General features: G+C 43.0%; 1 protein-coding gene and 1 non-coding gene across 2 annotated transcripts in view; one reads left to right on the top strand and one right to left on the bottom strand.

The window, feature by feature from the left end:
- The window catches only part of Tmprss12 (transmembrane serine protease 12), a 30099-nt gene extending 10113 nt beyond the window's left edge, over positions 1 to 19986 (bottom strand). Inside the window, exons 1-3 of the mRNA XM_075963563.1 lie at positions 19659 to 19986; positions 18635 to 18830; positions 17258 to 17526 (exon numbers count right to left, since the gene is read on the bottom strand). Coding sequence (XP_075819678.1) covers positions 17258 to 17526; positions 18635 to 18830; positions 19659 to 19821 — 628 coding nt within the window. The 5' untranslated portion in view covers positions 19822 to 19986. The remainder of the gene's footprint in view (positions 1 to 17257; positions 17527 to 18634; positions 18831 to 19658) is intronic.
- On the top strand, positions 6498 to 6604 carry LOC142845358 (U6 spliceosomal RNA). Its single transcript, XR_012909904.1, has one exon. It is a non-coding gene; the product is annotated as a U6 spliceosomal RNA (small nuclear RNA).
- Positions 19987 to 21005: the final 1019 nt, after the last annotated feature.

The following is a 21005-nucleotide window of genomic DNA, read 5'->3' as shown; positions in this document are numbered from 1 at the left end:
TAGTCTTTAAGTTAGATAGATATTGAGAATTATATAGACTAATAGTCATCTAAGTTTGTCATTTATAATTAGACTAATCAGGTTCTTTAGATATATAGAGATTATACTCAGTATAGATAGATAATCTTCAACTTCTTCAAAGAGCTGTAGAAAATGGCCTTTAATCTAACTCAGAGTTTTGTGGTAGTGAGACACAATTGCTCCTGGCAACACCACTCTATTCCCGAGAGAATGTTGAGCACCAAAGACACTCCACCTGGAGCATTTCTTTTTGGCAGAACTGGCCTTGGGGCAAAGAAATGCCCATACCCCAACCACTGACAAAGATACAGAGCATGCATCAATGGATAAAACAGGGCTGTCTTATCCTGCCAAGACAGGGTAAGATAGTTTTGAAAGTTGCTTGCCTTTGAAAATGGTGTGTCAGTTATGTTAGGCCTTAGGCAAAGTTGGTTGCTTCAACGCTGCTAATGTGACTTTGGGTGATTGCCCAGGTAGCTAGTTGTCTCTGTGATTTGTTGCATGTTTTGGAAGTTGTTTTACTGAACTTCCTAATTACCCAGGTAACATTATTTCCCTTCTCAGATCTTTGATGGGGTTGAAGACTATATAAATGTAGTTACTTTCTCTCATGACTTGGCCAAGTTATTTATTATACAAGACCTAAGCTAGTTAGAATAGGATATTTGTACTTATTGTATATAATTTCATAGTAGGTTTAGAACTCTCTTATTTAAACAGAAGGGGGAGGTGTTGCGGGAGGTCCTCCCACTCCTCCAGCCTATCGCCGCTGAGATACCAGCCCCTTGGGGCGTGGTCTCTCTCCCTTTAAAAAAGCGGCCACTTCCCTCTCCTCTCTCTCTTCACTTCCTGCTCCACCACCGACTAGACTCCTGGTCGCGTAGAGGGTTGTTGCCTGGGACAGTGATCTGTAAGTTTTTTCCCCTTTAAATAAATATCACCCTATTAATCATAATCCCAAATTGGTGTGGCATTGTTTGTGACTTACGCCTTCATTTTGTGTAGTTTAATAACTTTACATTACTAAAAAAATAAGAAGTTTAGAGAGATGGCTCAGGGTTAAGAGCACTTACTGCTCTGGCAGAGGCCCCAAGTTTGATTCCCACACCCATATTAGGTGGCTCCCAATCTCCTGTAACGCCAGCCCCAGGGGATTTGAGACTTTCTTTTGTTCTCCTGGGGCAGTGCTAACGCATGCACACCCCCCCCCACACACATTATTAAAATAATAAAACAAATAAATGCTGGGCACAGTGGTACATACTTTAATCCTGGTACTTAGAAGGCAGACCTCTGTAAGTTCCAAGCCAACCTGGTCTGCATGGTAGGTTCCTGAACGCTAGGGCTATGTAGAGAGACATAGTCTCCAAACAAAATAAAAATAACCAAAAGTTGGGCATGGTGGTGCATGTCGTTTAAAAAAAGTAAATACCATACTTTAATCCCAGCATTTGGGAGGCAGAGGCAGGCAGATCTGAGTTCAAGGCCAGCCTGATTTACAGACTATATTGTGAGACTATCTCAAAATCAAAATAAAATCAATGACTGTCCTGTGTTTGGTTTACTCAGTCATGAGCTGGTGAGCCTCTGTGGTGTCTCCCATCTTCCTGCTATTCTGAAATCACTATGTTTACCGACAGGTTCTTGTGTGGGCGTGCACATTCATTTTTAGGGTACATCTTGAAGTTGGATCACTTTTTGAGGAACTCCCAAACTGTATTCCAAAGCAACCTCCCCATTTTCTAGTCCCAGCGGCAATGCAGCAGGACTCCGATTGCTTCCGTTCCTCTCTGGTGTTTATTTTCCAACACTTTGCTATCAATCCATGTGTGTCATTGAATTCACTTTTGCTTACATTTGTTTTTTGTAGCGCTAGGGAGCTAGGCCAGGCCTGACTTATGCTAAGGACAGGCCCTCTCACTGGGATACATGCCCAGCTCCCAAGTTTTAAAATTGAATTCTCTTCATTCTAGTACTGAAACATATTTTTGGATGTATATATATATCTTAAACCTGGTCATTTCATTAAACTCTGTTGATTCAAAAGATTCTATTTTTATGTGTATGGATTTTTGTTTGCATGTATATATGTATACCATGTGTATGCACTACCTAAGGAGGCCAGAAGAGAATTATAGTTACCGTTGTGGGCCACCATGTGGACACTGGGAACCAAATCCAGGTCCTCTGGAAGGACAGCCAGTGATCTTAAACACTGAGCCATCTCTCCAGCACTCGTTTTTTATTTCATCAAAAGCATGAGCAAGGAGAATTTTATTAGCATTTAAGAGGAAAATCATAACAGATTAGGTAAAATTCAGGTGGCGGGAGGGATGCAAGAAATTTCCGTGCCTGCTAAATCAGCTCATTAAGAGATGGTCCATAAGGCTGGGGGTTAATGAGCAGAGGAAAGGACCTGCAAAGGCCTGGTTTTCCTTTGTTCCATTCTTTGAGAAGGGATCTCATATTCCAGTCTGGTCTTGTATGCAGCCAAGGACGGTCTTGACCTTCTGATCCTCGTGGTTCTACCTCCCCAGCATCAGGACCACAGGCCTGCAACTTCACACACTTTATTTAGGGCTGGCGTTTGAATACAGGACTTTGTGCAAGCTGGCAAACATTCCACCAACTGGGCTAGAGCCCATACAATGCCAATGGACTTAGAGCCTGCTTTAGTATATATGACTAACCTGTGGCTTCATTGTTGACAGCACTTAGCAGCTCCTTGCTGGTGTTTGCACTGTTTCCATTGTGGTTTGCTGATGCTGTGATGAGAATTGATTACTGTGGCAGTTTCTCCTCTGATAGATGCCAAGAGTGGCTCATACAGTAATGTGCTCAACATGATAGGCACATGTTCAGATTTGGAAGAAACTGCCGAAACTTGATGTGATAGTACACTTCTGTAATCCCAGTACTTGAGAAGCTGGGGCAGGGGGATCATGGTGAATTTGTAATCCCAGTACTCGAGAAGCTGGGGCAGGGGGATCATGGTGAATTTGAAGCCAGTTTGGTCTACATAGGAAGTGTCACTCTAGCCTGGGAGACTCTTATTTCACTTACATCTTTCCACCATTTTACACCCCCCTGCCACCGTGGCTTAGCAATGTGCGGCTGGCCCAGTCTCTCCAGATCTGTGCTAAGACGTGGTTGAGATCATTTTAGCAGACGGGTGGTGACTTCTCATTGTGGTAGCAGTTATGTTGATATCTTCTCCTAGCCCTGGCCATCTGCATGCCTACTTTGTTGAATATATTTTCTGGGCCTTTGAGCTATGACTCTTCTCCTTCTTCTATTCCTATTATTCTTAAGTTTGGTTTTTTTATTGTGTCCCATATTTCCTGAACGTTTTGTGTTGAGAATTTGTTGGCTTTGCTGTTTTCTTTGATCTGTTCGTTTATTTTCTCTATGGTGTCCTCAGCATCTGAGATTCTTTCTTCTATCTCTTGTATTCTATTGATTATGCTTGTTTCTGTAGACTCTGCTCGTTGACCTAGGTTTTCCATATCCGGCTGGTCCTCAGTTTGTATTTTCTTCCTTGCCTTCATTTCAGTTTTCAATTCTTGAACTGTTTCCATTACCTGTTTGATCGTTTTATCTTGGTTTCCCAGGGTATCATGTACATATTTACTCATTTCTTCAAACTTTTTGCTATACTTCTCATCCATTTCTATAAGGGCATTTTTTACATGTTGTTTAAGGGACTCTATTGCGTTCATAAAGTCAATTTTTTCCACTTCTTCTGTGTTAAGTTGTTCAAATACTTCTGTTGTAAGATCCTTGGGTTCTGGTGTTTTCATGTTGTTTTTCAGATTATTGGGTGAGTTCTTGCCTTGGCGTCTGCCCATCTCCTCCTATTAATCCTATCTAATGGGTCTTATAAAAACCGGATCAGGTTTCCCTGCTGGCCCAGGGCTCCGCTTACAAAATACCCTCGCTCTGTTTCCTGGTTCCTGCTGCCGGCCAAGAACCCTCTCACCCCTCCGAAGGGTCTTCAGGACAGGACCAGGCTCCCCGTTTGCCAGTGACCTGGCCAACCAAAGGCCTACCTCTTTGATTTGATTGTAGTAGGGCGATCTGCTCTCCTTATTGCATGCCTGACCCTGCCGCTTGCGTCTGCTGCCGCGCTGGTCTCCCAAAGCCTCTTCCTGAATGCGGTGTCGCTCAGCCGCGTCTGGCGCCGCCGCTCCGCCGCGTCTGGCGCAGCCGCCGCTCTGCCTCTCCTGCATGCCTACTTTGATAAGGCATATTTTCATATTGTAGGCCCATATTTCTTATGGTATGGCAGCCAGGCTCTCAAGCCATAGGCCACACCTGAGGTGGTCACGTAGCCTTCCAGACTGGCTGTTGCTACCCTAACAAAGGATCAGGATGTTGTTTTGCTCTCTTTGTAATTTGGAGGATGCCTGAAAAGAGGTGCTAATTCAGCCTACGTGACAGAGCTAGCATCCCGAGCAGGAAGACCAGGGAGACATGACAAAATGGGCATAGAAAGGTGTGGTCAAAGAGGTAGATGCGACAAGAGCCATTCACCTGGTTACCTAGGAAACAGAATGCTAATGTATCTCCCCCTCAGTTTACATTTGGGTATAAAGGCTGTTTGGAGAATAAATGAGGGGAATTTTTAGGATGTAAACTCGGGATTTCACAAGGGACCACTGAGAATCTCCCTCTGGATAAAGCCATGTGAGTTGTGTCTTTATTCCGCGCCTCCACGCCGGTCCAGAGAAATAATTTATGGTCCCGGCTGCCACCGGACCCTGACAAATTATCAGTAAATTCACAACTCAGTTAGTGTCAGTTTTGGCTTTTGTTGTTTTGTTTTGTGTAATCCTGGCTGTCCTGGAACTCACTCTGTAGATCAGGCCGGCCTTGAACTCACAGAGATCCACCTGCCTCTGTCTCCTGAGTGCTGGGATTAAAGGTGTGCGCCACCACTGCCCGGCTCAGTTACACAAGTTCTTCATAGCTCTCAGAATTTTTCTATCATATGTTTTTCTCTCTTAGTTGAAAGCTGATCTTTTCCATTCTCTTAGATGTGTCTTTGGAAGAACATGTATTTTAAGGACTTATTTTTACATGTATAGATGTTTGCCTGTATGTATGTATGAATGTGCCCTACATGTGTGCCTGATGAGGACAATGGATCCTCTGGAACGAAGTTGTGATCCAACATGTGTGTTCCAGAAATTGAACCAGGTCCTCTGCAAGAGCAACAAATACTCTTATATCTGAGTCATCTAAGAGCACACATTTTAAATTCTGACAAATTTATATATCACATTTACTCTAAAAAAAAAAACCAAAATCCTAAAAAACCAAGCCAGAGTTAAGACGGGGGCAGTGCACACGCCCATCTGTGCGCTGTGGCAGAGCAGGACATTGGGTGTCCTGCTCTATTGCTCTCTACCTTACTCCTTTGAGACTCACACAGCACTGGGGTTACAGGCATCGGACGTGTGTGTGTATATCTGTGTGTGTGTCCGCACGCACGCATGCGCAGGAGAGACAGATATGGAGGAACCAAACCATTAGATTCAGAGGCTTTTTAAAGCAGGGAGGGACCGTAGATATCCCCTTACATGGAGCTCTCCCTGGCTTTGTTAGGTTGTCACATGGGTGCTTGCTGTACAGCAAGTGCTCTTACACAGAGTCATTTTCTCAGCCCTAGATTTTTTTCTAAGTGCTTTTATTCATTTACATTCTACCACCACCCATTTTAAAGACAAGAACTCATTTAGCTCAGGCTGGTCTCTGAGTGCTGGGATGGCAGCCATGGGGTTATGCCCTGTGTGCACCCTCGTCGTCTTCCCCTGCAGCCTGTTCCATATTCCTCCTGCTGATGCCCTGGCAGGTCCTTCAGTCGGATCTTCTGCACCAAACCTTCCTTCTTCAGCTGTGCTGACACTGTACTCATCCAGTGAGTGCCAAGTAGAGTAGTTACAGTTTTCATTTTTAAAGATTTTATTTGGCTGCCTTTGAAACAAGCCTTGTCAATTTAATCATCTATTAAATTACAACTGTTTTTTATTCCTTCAAAGAACTAAAATGTTTACTTGATATCCTATATCTAAACAATAATATATGAAGTCCATGAGGATGTAATCTATTATTTGCTATTTGTTGGTTTCATTATGAAGTGATTATTTATGTACCTGGTGATCTGTGTGCCTGCCCATCCTCTCCTTCCTTACAGCATCGTGGCTCACACTGAAGGACTGTGCACGCTAGCACCCTGCCACTGAGCTATATCCCTTGCTCCTTTTCTTTTCTTTTCTTTTCTTTTCTTTTTTTGGAAGGGGGGCATGAAAATTATTATTTCGTATGACATTTTTATTCCAATTATTTATGTGTGCATGTGTGGATCAGAGTGAGAGGCCAGCTGTGGAGTCAGGTCATGGTAAACACTTTACTAGAAGCCATCTGACCAGCCTGGTTAATTAAGAGTTAATTTCATGTATTAAAATCAATAGTGGGTACTTGCTTCAGCAGCACATATACTAAAATTGGAATGATACAGAGAAGATTAGCATGGCCCCTGCGCAAGGATGACATGCAAATTCATGAAGCGTTCCATATTTTTAAAAAAATGAATAGTGGGCTACATTGTGACATGTCATACATGTATATGATCTATTTTGATCATACTCACCCCATCACCTTGTTTTGTCTCCTCCCCATCCCCTTCCCAATTATCCCCCACATTCACTCTTATGTCCCTTTCTTTTGTGACCTAATGAGTTTGTTAGGGTTGCTTACGTGGGCACCTGACCAGTGGCTACACCACTGAAGAAGTTCTTCCTCCCTCAGCTCCGGTATTGTGTCCTCCAGGGTTCCTTTCTTATCTCTTGAATGTTTCCTGAAGACTGTGGTATCTGAATGCTTTAAGGTCTTTTTCTTATGTCTCTTACTCATGGCACCTGATTTCCCTAAGTTTTAATGATTTAAAACAAAACAAAACAGTGATCCATTCATTGTCATTAACCTCTATGAAGCAATCCTTCGAAGTCTTAGCTAGAACTGGAGTTTTATAAATATGACTTGTACTTGATCTGCTGCCTAGGGATGACAGCGCCATGCTGTTTAAATTCTCAGCTGGAATCTAGGTCTTGGTAGACTTGATATGGTTCAGATTGCAAATCCAGGATAGTGATTGTCGTCATTACACATTTTTGAAGAAATGTCCCCCTCCTCATCCCATTTGGCAGGTTTTCTAACTATTTCAGGGCTTGGAATACAAACAGATAATTCTTTGGTTATATTCGACTCATTTCACAATAGTTTTGTGGCTAATTGTAACCACAGCATGTTGAATATTATATACACAGGCAGTTATAGCGCAGATTCTAGTTGATCTTAATAATAAAAATCTGGAGTCAGATACCGGGGCAAAAGCTAAAAGATCAGAGAAGAAGCCAGACCCAACAGAGACTTCTTTACCTCTACTGAATCTTCAGATGGAAGGGATAAGATCCTGTCTCCACCTTCCTAGTGCTGGGAATAAAGGTGTGTGCCACTGCCTGGCCTCTATGGTTAACTAGTGGCTAGCTCCATCCACTGATCTTCAGGCAAGCTTTATTTGTTAGAGCACAAATAAAATATCACTACATTTCCCCCTTTTTGTCTAAAATAAAAAAAACGTTATAACTAATATAAGAAAAACTATATACAATAAGTACAATAACTATGTATAATATATACAAGCAATAAAAACTTCAACAATGTCAAGCCCATAAATATGTGACAAATTCAGAGAAAATACTCTATTATCTACCCTATTTTGGTGAGTCCAAAAGGTTGTACCTAATTCACTTTTTTTGTTTTGTTTTGTTTTGTTTTTCAAGACAGAATTTCTCTGTGTAGTCCTGGCTGTCCTGTAACTCACTCTGTAGACCAGGCTGGCCTTGAACTCACTGAGATCTGCCTCCCAAGAGCTGGAATTAAAGGCATGTGCCACCACTTCCCAGCCCCTAATTCACTTTCTATTCTAATTTGCATTACAAAAACTATCTTTCAATGTCTCTCAACTCTATACACTTTAACCTCTTTAGTGAATTTCTTTTCTGAATCCGGTAACAAGGAAACTATCTAGTCTTTAACTCCATCAGAGACCTGAGAAGGAAATAATATTAACTAAGCAGGAGTGCAAGCAAGTGACTTCCAAAAAATGCGAGAAATGACAGAAACAGCTGTCAGTCTGGACAGTTACCCCAAGTTCCTCTGCAACGTTGGGGCATCTATCTTCAGCCTACAGGCTTAGCATATCTGACATACTTTTCTGTGAAGCAGGATATTCTGAATGGCTGTCTCTCCTTGTCTTGACAATGTTTGGCAGTCACTTTCACCTGTGTCCTGCTTGTCCAATTTGGACAGCATATTGTCAGCAGTCAAGGCAAGAGCACTTTCTTGCCCAGTAGCTTACTTCTTTTTTTTTATTTCTTTATTATGTATTCAGTGTTCTGCCTGCATGTATCCCTGCAGGCCAGAAGAAGGCACCAAATCTCATTACAGATGGTTGTGAGCACATGTGGTTGCAGGGAATTGAACTCAGGACCTCTGGAGGAGCAGGCAAAGCTCTTAACCACTGAGCCATCTCTCCAGCCCCAGTATTTTACTTCTGCCACAAAGAAAGTAAATTCCATGTGGAATTTCTTTGATGTCCATCATCTTCTCTGATGATGCTTCCAGGAACAGACATGTCTCATATTCACAAAAAACAAAACAAAACAAAAAACCTTATGTTATTTTTTTTGTTTGTGTTTTTGGTTTTGTTTTTCAAGGCAGGGCTTCTCTGAAGCTATGGAACCCGTCCTGGAACTAGCTCTTGTAGACCAGGCTGGCCTCAAACTCACAGAGATCAGCCTTACAAGTGCTGGGATTTTAAAGGCGTGCACCACCACCACCCGACCAAGAACTTAGGTTATTAAAATATCTTAAATGCCAAGTGTTTGAAGACCACCTATATCTATATCTTTTTGACCTTGAAAACATACCTAATATGACTACAAATTCAATTGTAATAGGTTATATATTAATATATCTATTATATATGTAATAGATATAATAATTACTAACTTGCATTTCCTTCTTATCCTAAATAGTTGGTAATAATAACTTTCAAGCATTAGAAACTTGCTTTATATTGTTAAATGAGCTGCATAGGTACAATACCTTAACAAGTTTAGAAATGTATATACAGTATGTTCCAACAAAAATAATCTTAAATTTGTATCAATATACCAAAATCTATACCAATGTAAAATATTTAAGATGATTAGTTGCTCTTTTGGTTTAAAAGTAGATTCAATAACTTACCTTTTACCTTATCTCTATATTCCCCCTTTTTCTTTTCAGAGTAGATTCAATAATCTACCCTTACATCCTACATCCTAATATATATATATATATATATATATATATATATATATATACATCCCTTTTTCTTTTCAAAACAAGAACTCTAAATCTAATCTCCTTTTAACTTTTTTTCTGACCATTACCAATAACAACTTGTAACCAACCACTCTAAAGGATGACAAATATCCATAACCATGGAATGACCACAAGCCACCCACCCCACTTGGGAATGTCAGGGTTGTGTTCTTAAATTTACTTCCTGCTGTCTGGTGATGGCATCTTTAGGGTCAACTGACAAGTCCTGGGAGAGGTAGGCATATTGTTTGTTGTTCAGTCTCTGAATAATGGGGAGGTGCAGGGCTTGTCTCAAATCCTGGCTTGAGTAGTGTGTAAGGCTGGATCATCTCAGCTAGTCACCTTCAAAAGCTCCTGAGCGGTTTTTAGTCCAAAGTCGGTCTTTAGATGGTGGTTTTCAGCTAAATGGTGTTATCAAAGTCCCAGTGGAATCGTCATTGTTTAATCTCATCATCTTTTTGAGTCTTCAGAGATTATTAGGTCAGATTATCCCTTTCCTTGGTAATTTTTCCTTTCTTCTTTGAATGCTTATTTGTCTAAAAGTCTTAAAATTCCTCAAGATGGCTGTTTTTATTTTTCTTGAAAGACAAAAACAAAACCCTCCCCAACTCTAACTTTGGGGAGTTTCCTTTTTGGTAAGTTATATCTAATCAAATGAAAAACATTTATTCGTCTTATAAATTAGTTTAGATTGGTGACACTGGTTAATGAACTCACCTCATCTAATCAAGAGGTCTCTTTTGTTCTGGTTTCTCCTGAAATTTTTTTTAATATTTATTTATTTATTATGTATACAATATTCTGTCTGTGTGTATGTCTGCAGGCCAGAAGAGGGCACCAGACCGCATTACAGATGGTTGTGAGCCACCATGTGGTTGCCGGAAATTGAACTCAGAACCTTTGGAAGAGCAGGCAATGCTCTTAACCACTGAGCCATCTCTCCAGCCCCTCTCCTGAAATTTTTGTTCCATCTTCTAAACTGTTCTATTATCCAGAGCAGTATGGTTTCTTAGAATAGGCATTAAGTCCTTTAATTGCTCTGAGGAGTTTCCTCCATGATGACAGGAAATGACTGAACTAAATTTGGCATGAGGGCCTGTGAGAACCCCTCCCCCAGGTGTTTCCCAATGACAAAGGGTTACCTTGACTGTCCCTTGTTGATCTACATTCACTAGTCCAATGCCTACCCTTGCCACACCTTCTGCACACTCCAGAAGGGAGGTGTTCTATTTGGATTATGCTTAGAAAAAAAAACACTGTTTCTAGGAACACCCTGTTTACAATCCCTTTTTAGATGACTTTGTTTACTACAATTGAAACACCTGATATTTCAGTTTTTCTTCAAACCTCTGGAAATCACCTCTCCTATCCAAGTATCATCACAGTCATGAGATTCAATATTGACTGCATCTCAGGTTCATTCCTCCAAGAGTGCTAATCTTGCTTTTAATGGCCTAATTACCCTTTTTCATTGAGAATTAGCATTTTCAAAAGCCGGAAATTCAATTATTTGTCTAGCTTCTGAGTTTGGTATCATTCTATTTACTGTTGAAGTCAATCTTTGTAAGAAATCAGTCAAGGTTTCTTTTGGGCCCTGTATAACTTTAGTAAATGACTCAGTTTTCTTTCCTACTTCTTCAATTCTATCTCAAGCATTCAAAGCTGATTACATGCAACTAAAACACAACATCAGAACTGTCGCTGTGTGTGAATGTGCACATGTGCTTACATATGGAGTCAGTCTTCTCCACCACCGAGTGGATCCCAAAGACCAAACTCAGACCATCAGGCTTGAGGGCAAGCACCCTTTCCCACTAAACCATCTTAGTGATCCCATAAATAAAACTTTATTGAACTTCAGCAGGGCAGTGGTGGTGCATGCCTTTAATCCCAGTACTTGGGAGGTAGAGGCAGGCAGATCTCTGTGAGTTCGAGGCCAGCCTTGTCTACAAGAGCTAGCTCCAGGACAGGCTCAAAAGCTACAGAGAAACTCTGTCTCAAAAAAACCAAAATCCCCCAAAGAAACCAAAACTTTATTGAACCCCTTTGAGTATAACACTGTGGGTATTTGTCTTTCTTCATTTCTCTCATTTTTTGGTTCTTGTTTTTGCTTTTTTTGTTTGTTTGTTTTTAAGACATGGTTTGTCTGGACCTCGCTCTTTAGACCAGGCTAGCCTTGAACTCACAGAGATCCACCTGCTTCTGCCCAGATACATATGTAAAATATCTTTGTACTCCTAAGATAATTTGTATATTGATAGAAATTCAAATTATATTTGTTATATTGAATATGCTCCTATTTCTGTCTACAATATTTGTGGACCTATTCAAAATTATTTTGTCATATTGTATGCATGCATGTTTCTACCTCTGCTTGAGATATTTTGTATATTGATGCAATTTTAGGATATGTTTATCATAGTGCACTATATATTTCTATCTCTGATCAATATACTTATATATATATTGTTTACATTTTGTGGTCATTGTCCTCTTTTGATGTACATCTGTTTAAAGATTGTTTATTTTTATAATGTAAAGCCTTAGCCTTTGAGATATATAGGTATTAAGAATTATAGGTCAGTAGTCACCCATGTTTGTCATACTTATAGTTAGACTATATAAGTTAAAGTATTCAGGTTTTCTAGATGCACAGAGATTGTATTCCACATAGATAGGTTATCTTCAAACACTTCAAAGAACTGTAGAATATGGCATTTAAGTAACTCAGGATTCTATTGACATGAGACATGATTGCTCCTAGCAGCACTGATCTATTCCCCAGAGAATGTTGAACACCGAAGACACTCCACTTGGAACTTGTTTTCTTCTTGATGAAACTGGCCTTTGGGCAAAAGAACTGCCCTTGCCTAGATTACTGTCAAAACTGGACAAGCAGGATACAAGCAAAAAATGATAGTCAAACCTTGCCAAGACAGGGTAGAACAGTCTTTTGAATTTTCCTGCCTCTGAAAATGGTCTGTCAGATACTCTAGTTGTCCCAACCTTACAAATGAGATTTTGGGTGATTGCCCAGGTAGCCAGCTATCTCTGTCATTTCTTACCCCTTTTGGAAATTGTTTGTTTGCACTTCCTGCTTATTCAGGTAACATTATTTTCCTTCTCAAGTCTTTGATGGGGTTGAAGACTAGACAGTCATAGCTACTTTCCTCTCATAACTGAGCCAAGATATTTTACTACAAGACTCCTCAGGATAGTACAACTATTGAAATAGTCTCTGTTATTTGTTAATTAGCTTAGACTGGACATTTAGTATGTGTTTCTTGCATGATGTTGTTCATGTTGGTTATAATTCTGTTTTTATATGCTTTTGCCTTTTCTTTCTCTTGAACAATACTTGATATTTGTTCTTATAGTATATAGTTTTGCTGTAGGTTTAGAATCCTCTTATTTAGACAAAAGGGAGAGGTGTTGTAAAAATTCATCCAGCCAATGGCCTTCTGGATACCATGATGGTGTGGTCTGATGTACTATAAGCACAGACAGGAAGTACGCTAGTCCTTTTCCCTCTCACTTGGTTGGTCAGAGTTCAGTTTGTAGTTGCCAGTACCCACAGAGCAGAGAAGGCAGCAGCTTTCTTACTGAGTGCTCTCCAATAAACGTTTGGTATCCTTTATTACAGGGTCTCGTGGACCTCCTTAATGATGCTACATTTTGACTGGGTTTAAAGCCATGTGCCAGCACTACCCAGCTCATTTTGTTTACAGGACAGGGTTGTGCTCTGCTGCACAAGTTGTGACCTCAGCAAGGAGGGGCTGGGCTAGGAGGATGGAGTACTGGCTGGCTTGGGCTTCATAGTGAGACCTGTCACAGTATCGAGACCTTCCCTATTTGGTCCTGTGTATTTACAGTTACCACCTCTTCTAGTGGATTGAACCTTTTATTACTATAAAATATTCCTCAAAATTATTCCTCAGCATTCTGATCGTTTTATTTGACCTGGTCTAATTTATATTAATGAAACCATTCCTGCCTGCTTTTCCATTCTAGATTTTATTTTTATTACTATTTTACACGTATGGGTGTTTTGCCTGCATATATGTTTGTATACTATGTGCATAAAGTTCTCGTGGAGGCTAGAGAGGGCATCAGATTCCTGAGAAACTGGAGTTACAGACAGTTGTGAGCTGCCATGTGGGTGGTGGGACTTGAGCCTGGGTCCTCTGAAAAACCAGCCAGTGCTCTTAACTACTAGGCCATCTCCCTGGGTCCCAAATATTTTAGGTTACTATCGCCTTGAATCTCCCCCACTGTCTCTCACATAGCTATATAGTTTCTGGGGCTATAAGATAGAGTGCTGTTCATTACAGAGTTTCTCTGAGGATACGTTTTCTCCTGCAACATGGTGGACTGCATGTGTAGCAAAGCAGCCCAAAGAACACCATGTAACATGAGCCGAGTGTAACGATGCTTCCAGTCTCCCTGTCATATTGGAACTGTGCTGTGGCTGTGGCAACTCCATGCCGTTATGAGTCATGGGGCTCCAGTTTTATGGGCATCTCTCCCCGATCAGGTTGGCTCTTTGTTTTCCCTGGAGTCCATAAAACCATAGAATCAGTGCTCCATTCGGCTTGGCAAACTCTCAAGCTTAGCATTACCTCTGTGCTCCAGTTTCCCTCCCAAGTTCCTATCTCCACTGGGCTCCATCCATTTAAGATTTCTTGTTATTGTGGGCTGGGTATGTGCACACCATGGTGCAGGTGTCGAGGGCAGAGGTCAGCTTTATGGAGTCGGTTCTCCCCCGAAACTCGGCCTGTCAGTCTTGCCTGGAAAGTCCCTTCACCCACTGGAGCCATCTTGCCTGTCCCGTATGCGCCATTCCTGTCCTATGTGTCCTTCCTGCTGGGTGGGAAGGCTCAGGTGTGTTTGTGGTTTCCATGTTGGACCACCAGCTTTATCTGAACTGCCTGATGCTGTCACTGCTCTCACCGTGAAGATCATGAAGCTCTGTGGCCCTGCGATGGGTCACACAATAGAGAGGAGACAAGGTAAGACTGAAGCTGACTTGAAGCCAAATGGCATGTGCTTGGCTGACTGCCTGTAGTAGTTAGCTGTGTAACTCGGGTGTGAATGTAAGCTCCTTAATCTTCACCATATTCATTCGTGTTATGGTGCATTTCAGAGTATGGCTGTCCTGGAACTCACTTTGTAGACCACGCTGGCCTAGAACTCACAGAGATCCCCCTGCCTCTGCCTCCCAAGTGCTGGGATTAAAGGCGCATGCCATCACTGCCTGGCAAGTGTTGAGTATTTTATTAAGCACCTAGTCATGAATGAATGGGAACTACTCTTATATTGTTATTTTATAATAACTGTTAAAAATTCATTTGGATGATCATGTTCTTTTTTGGTTAGTTTTGTTCGTTTATTTTCGAGAAAGGGTTCTCTATATAGTCCTGGCTAACCTGGCATTTGCTAAGTAGACCAGTCTAGCCCTGAACTCAGAGATCTCCATGCTTCTGTCTCTCAAGTGCTGGGATTAAAAATGTATGCTATCAGGTCAATGCCCATGCTCTGTGAGTTGGAACACGGTAAGGCTGGAATTTAAGACTACGACTCTATTGTGCATGTTCTTTTCCTATACTACATTACTTTCCTTAGCTTCCTTCAAAAGTGCTCAAGAAAAACAGTAATTTACAAAGTCTTTCCCAAAACCATCTCTTTACTGTCTAAATAATCACAAATAAAAACGGTGGTGCACATCTTTACAGGTCTGGGTCATCTTATTTGGGTGACTGTTTTTGAGAGACAGTCTCACGAAGGACATGGCTGTTCTGGAACTCACTACATAGTCCAGGGTGGCCTTGAACTCCCAGAGATCCACTTGCCCCTATCTTCCAGCTGCGGGGATTAAAGACATTTGCCACCATTGCCCAGCCTCAAAGCTATCTTTGACAGCAGGGTAAGTTCAAGGCCAGTCTGCACTATTTGAGTCCCTGTCTTTAAAAAAATAAAAGATAAAATCCACACTTGCTGGGCTCACGTGCAATGGAAAACAAATCTCAGTGCTTGATCTCATATGCTCCAAACTGGTCTTTAATGCTCTCAAGAACAGGTTGTTTGCTAGTTAAAGGCAGAATAAGGCCCGAGAATCACAAAGACAAATTTGAGTCCTAGCTACTGCTTGATAAAGGAGCATGAATGAAGTGGTAGGGAGAATGGGGGCAGGGAGGTATTGAGACAGGAGTTCACATAGCCTAGGCAAGCCTTGAGTTCATACTTTTTAAAAAAAAATTATTATACATACAATATTTTGTCTGTGTGTATGCCTGCAGGCCAGAAGAGGGCACCAGACCTCATTACAGATGGTTGTGAGCCACCATGTGGTTGCTGGGAATTGAACTCAGGACCTTTGGAAGAGCAGGCAATGGTCTTAACTGCTGAGCCATCTCTACAGCCCAAGTTCAATCTTATATAGCTGAGGATGACCTGGAACTTCTGATCCTCTTGCCTCCAATCACATGGACTCTGGGATCACACGTGTGGGCCGCTGTTTCCATGAAGTCTCAGCTCTTGACATCCGTGCTCTCTGTGCTGGGTGTATCAATGTGACACACACCTGACCCACTGGGAAGAACTCCCAGTTAAAGAGCTCCCTGTAGCAGGCTGGCCTGCGGCAAGAATGGATGTTTTCCTGATTAGTGATTGATGTGGGAGGGCCTGCCCACTGTGGATGGTGCCACCTTTTGCACTGGCCCTGAGTGGAATAAGAAAGCAAACTGAAGTAGATATGGTGGTCCACACCTTTAATCTCAGCACTTAGGAGGCAGATGCAGGTGGATTTCTGTGAGTTCAAAGCCAGCCTGCCCTACATAGAGAGCTCCAGGACAGCCAGAGCTCTGTAGAAAGACTCTGCCTCAAACAAACAAAGAAAAAAAATCAAGCAAACAAGAAAGCAGGTGTGGGAAGCCATGGGCACAAGTCGGCGTGCAGTCTTCCTTCATGGCTGCCGCCTGCCTGACTTCAGCTCACAGCAGACTGTGATGGGGCTATGTAAGCCAAATAAGCCCTTCCTCCTCCCACACTGCTTTGATTGTGGGGCTTAGCACAGCATCAGAAACTGAACTAGGACAACCTTAAACTACTGGCCCATCAAACAGAATGGCGCAGCGGGATATGAGGGGGCAGGAGCCTGAGACACACACATGCTGTGTCTCCGCAAGCATGCTGCTCTCACAAAGACAGGACTTTCCTGTTTTCCGCCAGGGAGAACAGTTGGTGACTCCATGGGTGAGACGACCCCACGCAGCCTCCTGCTTAATCCTGCACAGGGCATTAAGTGAAAAGGGAACTATCAGTCCCAGGGAGTCCCAACTTCAAATTCAAGGGGGGCATTTCTGTCACAGATCTCTCATCAACTCTGAGTCCTGGGCTGCAGAAACGCCGACTGTCACCCTAATGTCTGCAATTAGTTCAAGTATCTTTGGTGTTTATGACCAGGCTCCTCTATATTTCTGCTTATGCAGGAAATTTCTCTCTCCATAATGAATAAAAAAGTAAAAATTTTCTTTTTCATGGATTTTAAAACTCAGTTTTTTAGCTTTTTGGGTAAAAAGGTAAAAATAAAGAAATAAACACATAAAATGGGGCAAGAACAAAACTTAATGCTGGACTGCTTCCTAAGTGCATGTAAAGCACTAAATTTGATCCCTAGCACCATCAGTCAACTACTCAATCACCTGAAAGAAATATACACAAGGACATTAATACGTAAGAGGATTCCCTCCCTCTGCCAATAACCAGGAAGGTGTGTATGTATCAACTGAGTTCAGACTATAATTACCTTCTTCTTTGGTTCTTCCCCAGCCACTTATAAAACACTCTGTGTTTTGGTCCAGTTTTTGGAAAACACCAAAAGGTAGGCAAATAGGCTGAATATAGTCATTATACCTCACAGCTTTCCTTAGACGGAACAGTGCAATATCATTCACGAACGTTTCCAGAATGAAGTCTGGTCGGGTGATGATTGCTACTACTTGAATATTCTTGATGTGGGAGCGGCGCCGGGAGAGGTCATTGGTTCCGATCACTGCTCTCCACTTGAGAGGGTCGCTGAAAGAAAGCAGATGTCCTTATTACAGACAGGATCACTGCAACTCTTTCCCTTGATTTTCCACTAGATTGGGGTTCTTTATATTGGCCTGATAACTAAGTTTTAAGTGTTTTTCCACGTGACTTAAGTATAAGATAAAAGCACAAATGTCACGATGCAACACAGGGGAGAAAGCTAAGTGGGATCAGAACACAAGAACTCCGTGGCTGACCAGAACAGTGTCTCTTACTAGCAGACAGATGCCTGGATTATTCAACATACCGTTTTGAGACAGTAAGCTGCTGAGCTAGGGAGATGGCTCAGGGGCTAAGAGCATCACTGCTCTTGCAGGGGACCTGGGTTCTGCTTCCAGCATTCTCATGCTGGCTCACAACCATCTATAATTCCAGTTTCAGGGGAACTGATGCCCTCTCTGACCTCCTTGGGCACCAGGGACACACAGTACAAAAACATTCATAGGCATAAAAATAGTTTTAGGAAAAGAAAAGAGGCACTTTCACAGAAAGTCTGTCATAATTGTCCTATTCCATAGGGTCACTGGATTTGGCATGGAATTAGCCTTTAAACTATGTTTGGGTCACAGAAATCATAGGAAAACAGAATTTTATGACTTGGTGCAAATGAGGCCCAAGAATCTCTTCCAGAGTTCAAATAATAAAAGATTAAGTCTGACCTGACTTGTTTTTATGCAAGCCATGAACAGAGTATGTTTTACAGATACACATATATATGTATGGTTTTACAGGACCACAGCCACAGTCATTAATTATGCATTTTCCACTTACATATGCTTACTTTCATGCTAAGTAATGTAACAAACTATATGGCCTGCAAAACCTATGAGGTATTCATGGAAAAAGTTGCCAATGTGTGACTTAGTCATTTCTTATGAGTTCGAGGCCAGCCTGGTCTACAGAGCCAGACAGGTTCCAAAGCTACACAGAAAAACCCTGTCTCGAAAAGCAAAAAACAAACGGCAGCAACGAAAAGAATTCATCTCAACAAATGCATCATCTACACAATTCTATGTAACGACGGGTAGACATGCTAGTCCGCCATTTCAGACTGTCCCTAGGAGAGAACGGGAGCGGCGCTCGGGATACATACCTAGCCTCTTTAGTGCAGTGGGCGGCTGTGAGGACCCACCTTTCTCTCACCAAGGCACCACCACATATATGCACAAGAAAATCGCCGTCCTGAACCTGCAGGCTGACTAGCCACGGCCAGGCGCCAGCAGCAGCTCGCGTACCTCCTATGATCCGAGACCCTTCCAGTGCACCCCTTAGTGGTGCTATTCCACAACCTAAAAACAAAGCAATACATTATTTGGAGTAAACACCCACATTTTGTGTTATTCCCTAACGTGAATACATTAACACAATCCCTTTTCTCTTTAGACACTGATAAAGCAAGCCAAATCCGAGGCAAGCTAAACTTTTCAGTGGCAAATGCATTAAGACAAACACGCCATACTTGACTACTTTAGTAACATAGAAACAAGTTTCTCTGGCCCAGCTCTTTCCTTTGTGGGACAGTGATGGAGAGAGCGCCTCAGACCCCGCAGCACTGCAGCGTTGCCTTGGTTTCTCCGTGTAGCCCTGGCGGTCTTGGAACCTTGTAGACCAGTGGTGGTACACGTTCAACAGGATCAGACAGTAAGAAACCTGTCTCAAGAGTGAGTGAGTGAGTGAGTGAGTGAGTGAGTGAGTGAGTGAGTGAGTGAGTGAGTGAGTGTGTGAGTGTGTGTGTGTGTGTGTGTGTGTGTGTGTACACGTGAAGCTTCAGGCTTAGTGGCTGGGGATGCGTAGCTCAGTGGTAAGCGTGTGTAGGTAGCACGTTTATAAATACGCCCCTGGCTCAATCTCTGACATAAAACAAAAGTTGTGATTGATTAAGAGACACAGCTATGCATTTCTTGCCACTTAACCGGTTGAACAATTCTCAGCTGCATTCTCAACAGGCCACCTAACAGCCCTTTGGGCCACGAACACGCAGACATTTGTTTATCAATTAAGCGCCGAACGTTTTCGGCGCCCGCAACGCTGCCGAGGGTCTGGGAGCAGCTGAGTTCTGGCTCTGGGGTGAGGCGGTGAGGACCGCAGGCGAGCCTCCGCCCGTGACCAGATACTGCCCTTCGTGAAGGGCTCTTCCTCTTCCGGGGCGGCCTCCGGCCCTGGCTTGCTGGCCTCTTCCTGCGCCGGGGTGGGGCCATCCCTGTGGGGCGTGTGGAGCTCGGAGAACACGAGGGCGCCACCCAGGCACAGCAGCGCGGCCCTCAGCGCCCACGGCCCCATGGCGCCCGCAGGCCCCAAGATGGCGGCGGCGCCCGACGCCCGCGCGCGCGGTGCCTGCCGGTCATCGCCCCACACAGGCAAGGCCGCCCGGGCCCTGCCGCCAACCGGAGGCCGTCGTGGACTTCCGGAGAGCTGCGGGCTCGGGAGGCCACGGGGGGCGCCTGAAGGAAGCTGGAGGGCTGCCCACGGTGAAGTCCCTCGGCCGCGGCGGAGACCACAGCTGTGGCTGGGAGGCCTAAGGCCCTGGCCGGTCCACCATTCCTGAAGGCAGACAAGCCGACTTCCTAGGCACAGCCAATCCACTCCCACTCAAACCCTGGAGCATTCTCACTCACGCACCACGCCCACTCACGCCCTGGAGCACTCCCACTCACGACTGGAGCACTCTCACGCACCACGCCCACTCACGGCCAGAGCACTCCCACTCACGCCCTGGAGTACTCCCACTCCATGGGGCCTGGAGCACACCTACACATGGTCACACGCTTCATACAGCCACAGATGCCCACAATAAGTCGAAATTTAATATTAAAAAACTTAGAGCAGCCTGGTCTACAGAGCTAGTTCCAGGACAGGCTCCAAAACCACAGAGAAACCCTGTCTCAAAAAACCAAAAAAAAAAAAAAAAAACCCTTAGATGTGAAGGTTGCCTACGTATAAATAATATTAATAATTAATATTAATACGCCTTTAATCCCAGCACTCGGGAGGCAGAAGCAGGCGTATCTCTGTGAGTTCGAGACCAGCCTGGTCTACAGAGCTAGTTCCAGGACAGGCTCCAAAGCCACAGAGAAACTCTGTCTCGAAAAACAAAAAAAATAATAATAATATTCCTTTTAAGTGGGAGTATTTAAAATAAAAACATTAAAATGGCCGTGAATCATGCTTATGGCCTAAGCCTTTTTGTGTTTCTAAACTACAAACCTAGAAGTTCCTAGGAATCTCAAAAGAAACCGATTTACAGTGAAAGACATGTCTTAACCCCGTTGTGCAGCCCTTGTGGTCTATGGTTTATCTTTTTAAAAAAAAAAAAAAAGATTTATTCATTTTCATTTTGTGTGTATATATAAGTAGAACTGGACTTATGGATGGCCATGAGCCACCATGTGGGTGCTGGGAACTGAACCTAGATCTTCCAGAGAGCAGTCAGTGATCTGAGCCATCTCTGCAGCCCCATGCTTATC

Source organism: Microtus pennsylvanicus, chromosome 2 (genome assembly GCF_037038515.1).
Source record: "Microtus pennsylvanicus isolate mMicPen1 chromosome 2, mMicPen1.hap1, whole genome shotgun sequence".
Lineage (NCBI taxonomy): Eukaryota > Metazoa > Chordata > Mammalia > Rodentia > Cricetidae > Microtus > Microtus pennsylvanicus.
The sequence above is the reverse complement of the archived record's forward strand: the minus strand, read 5'-3'. Positions and strand labels throughout refer to the sequence as shown.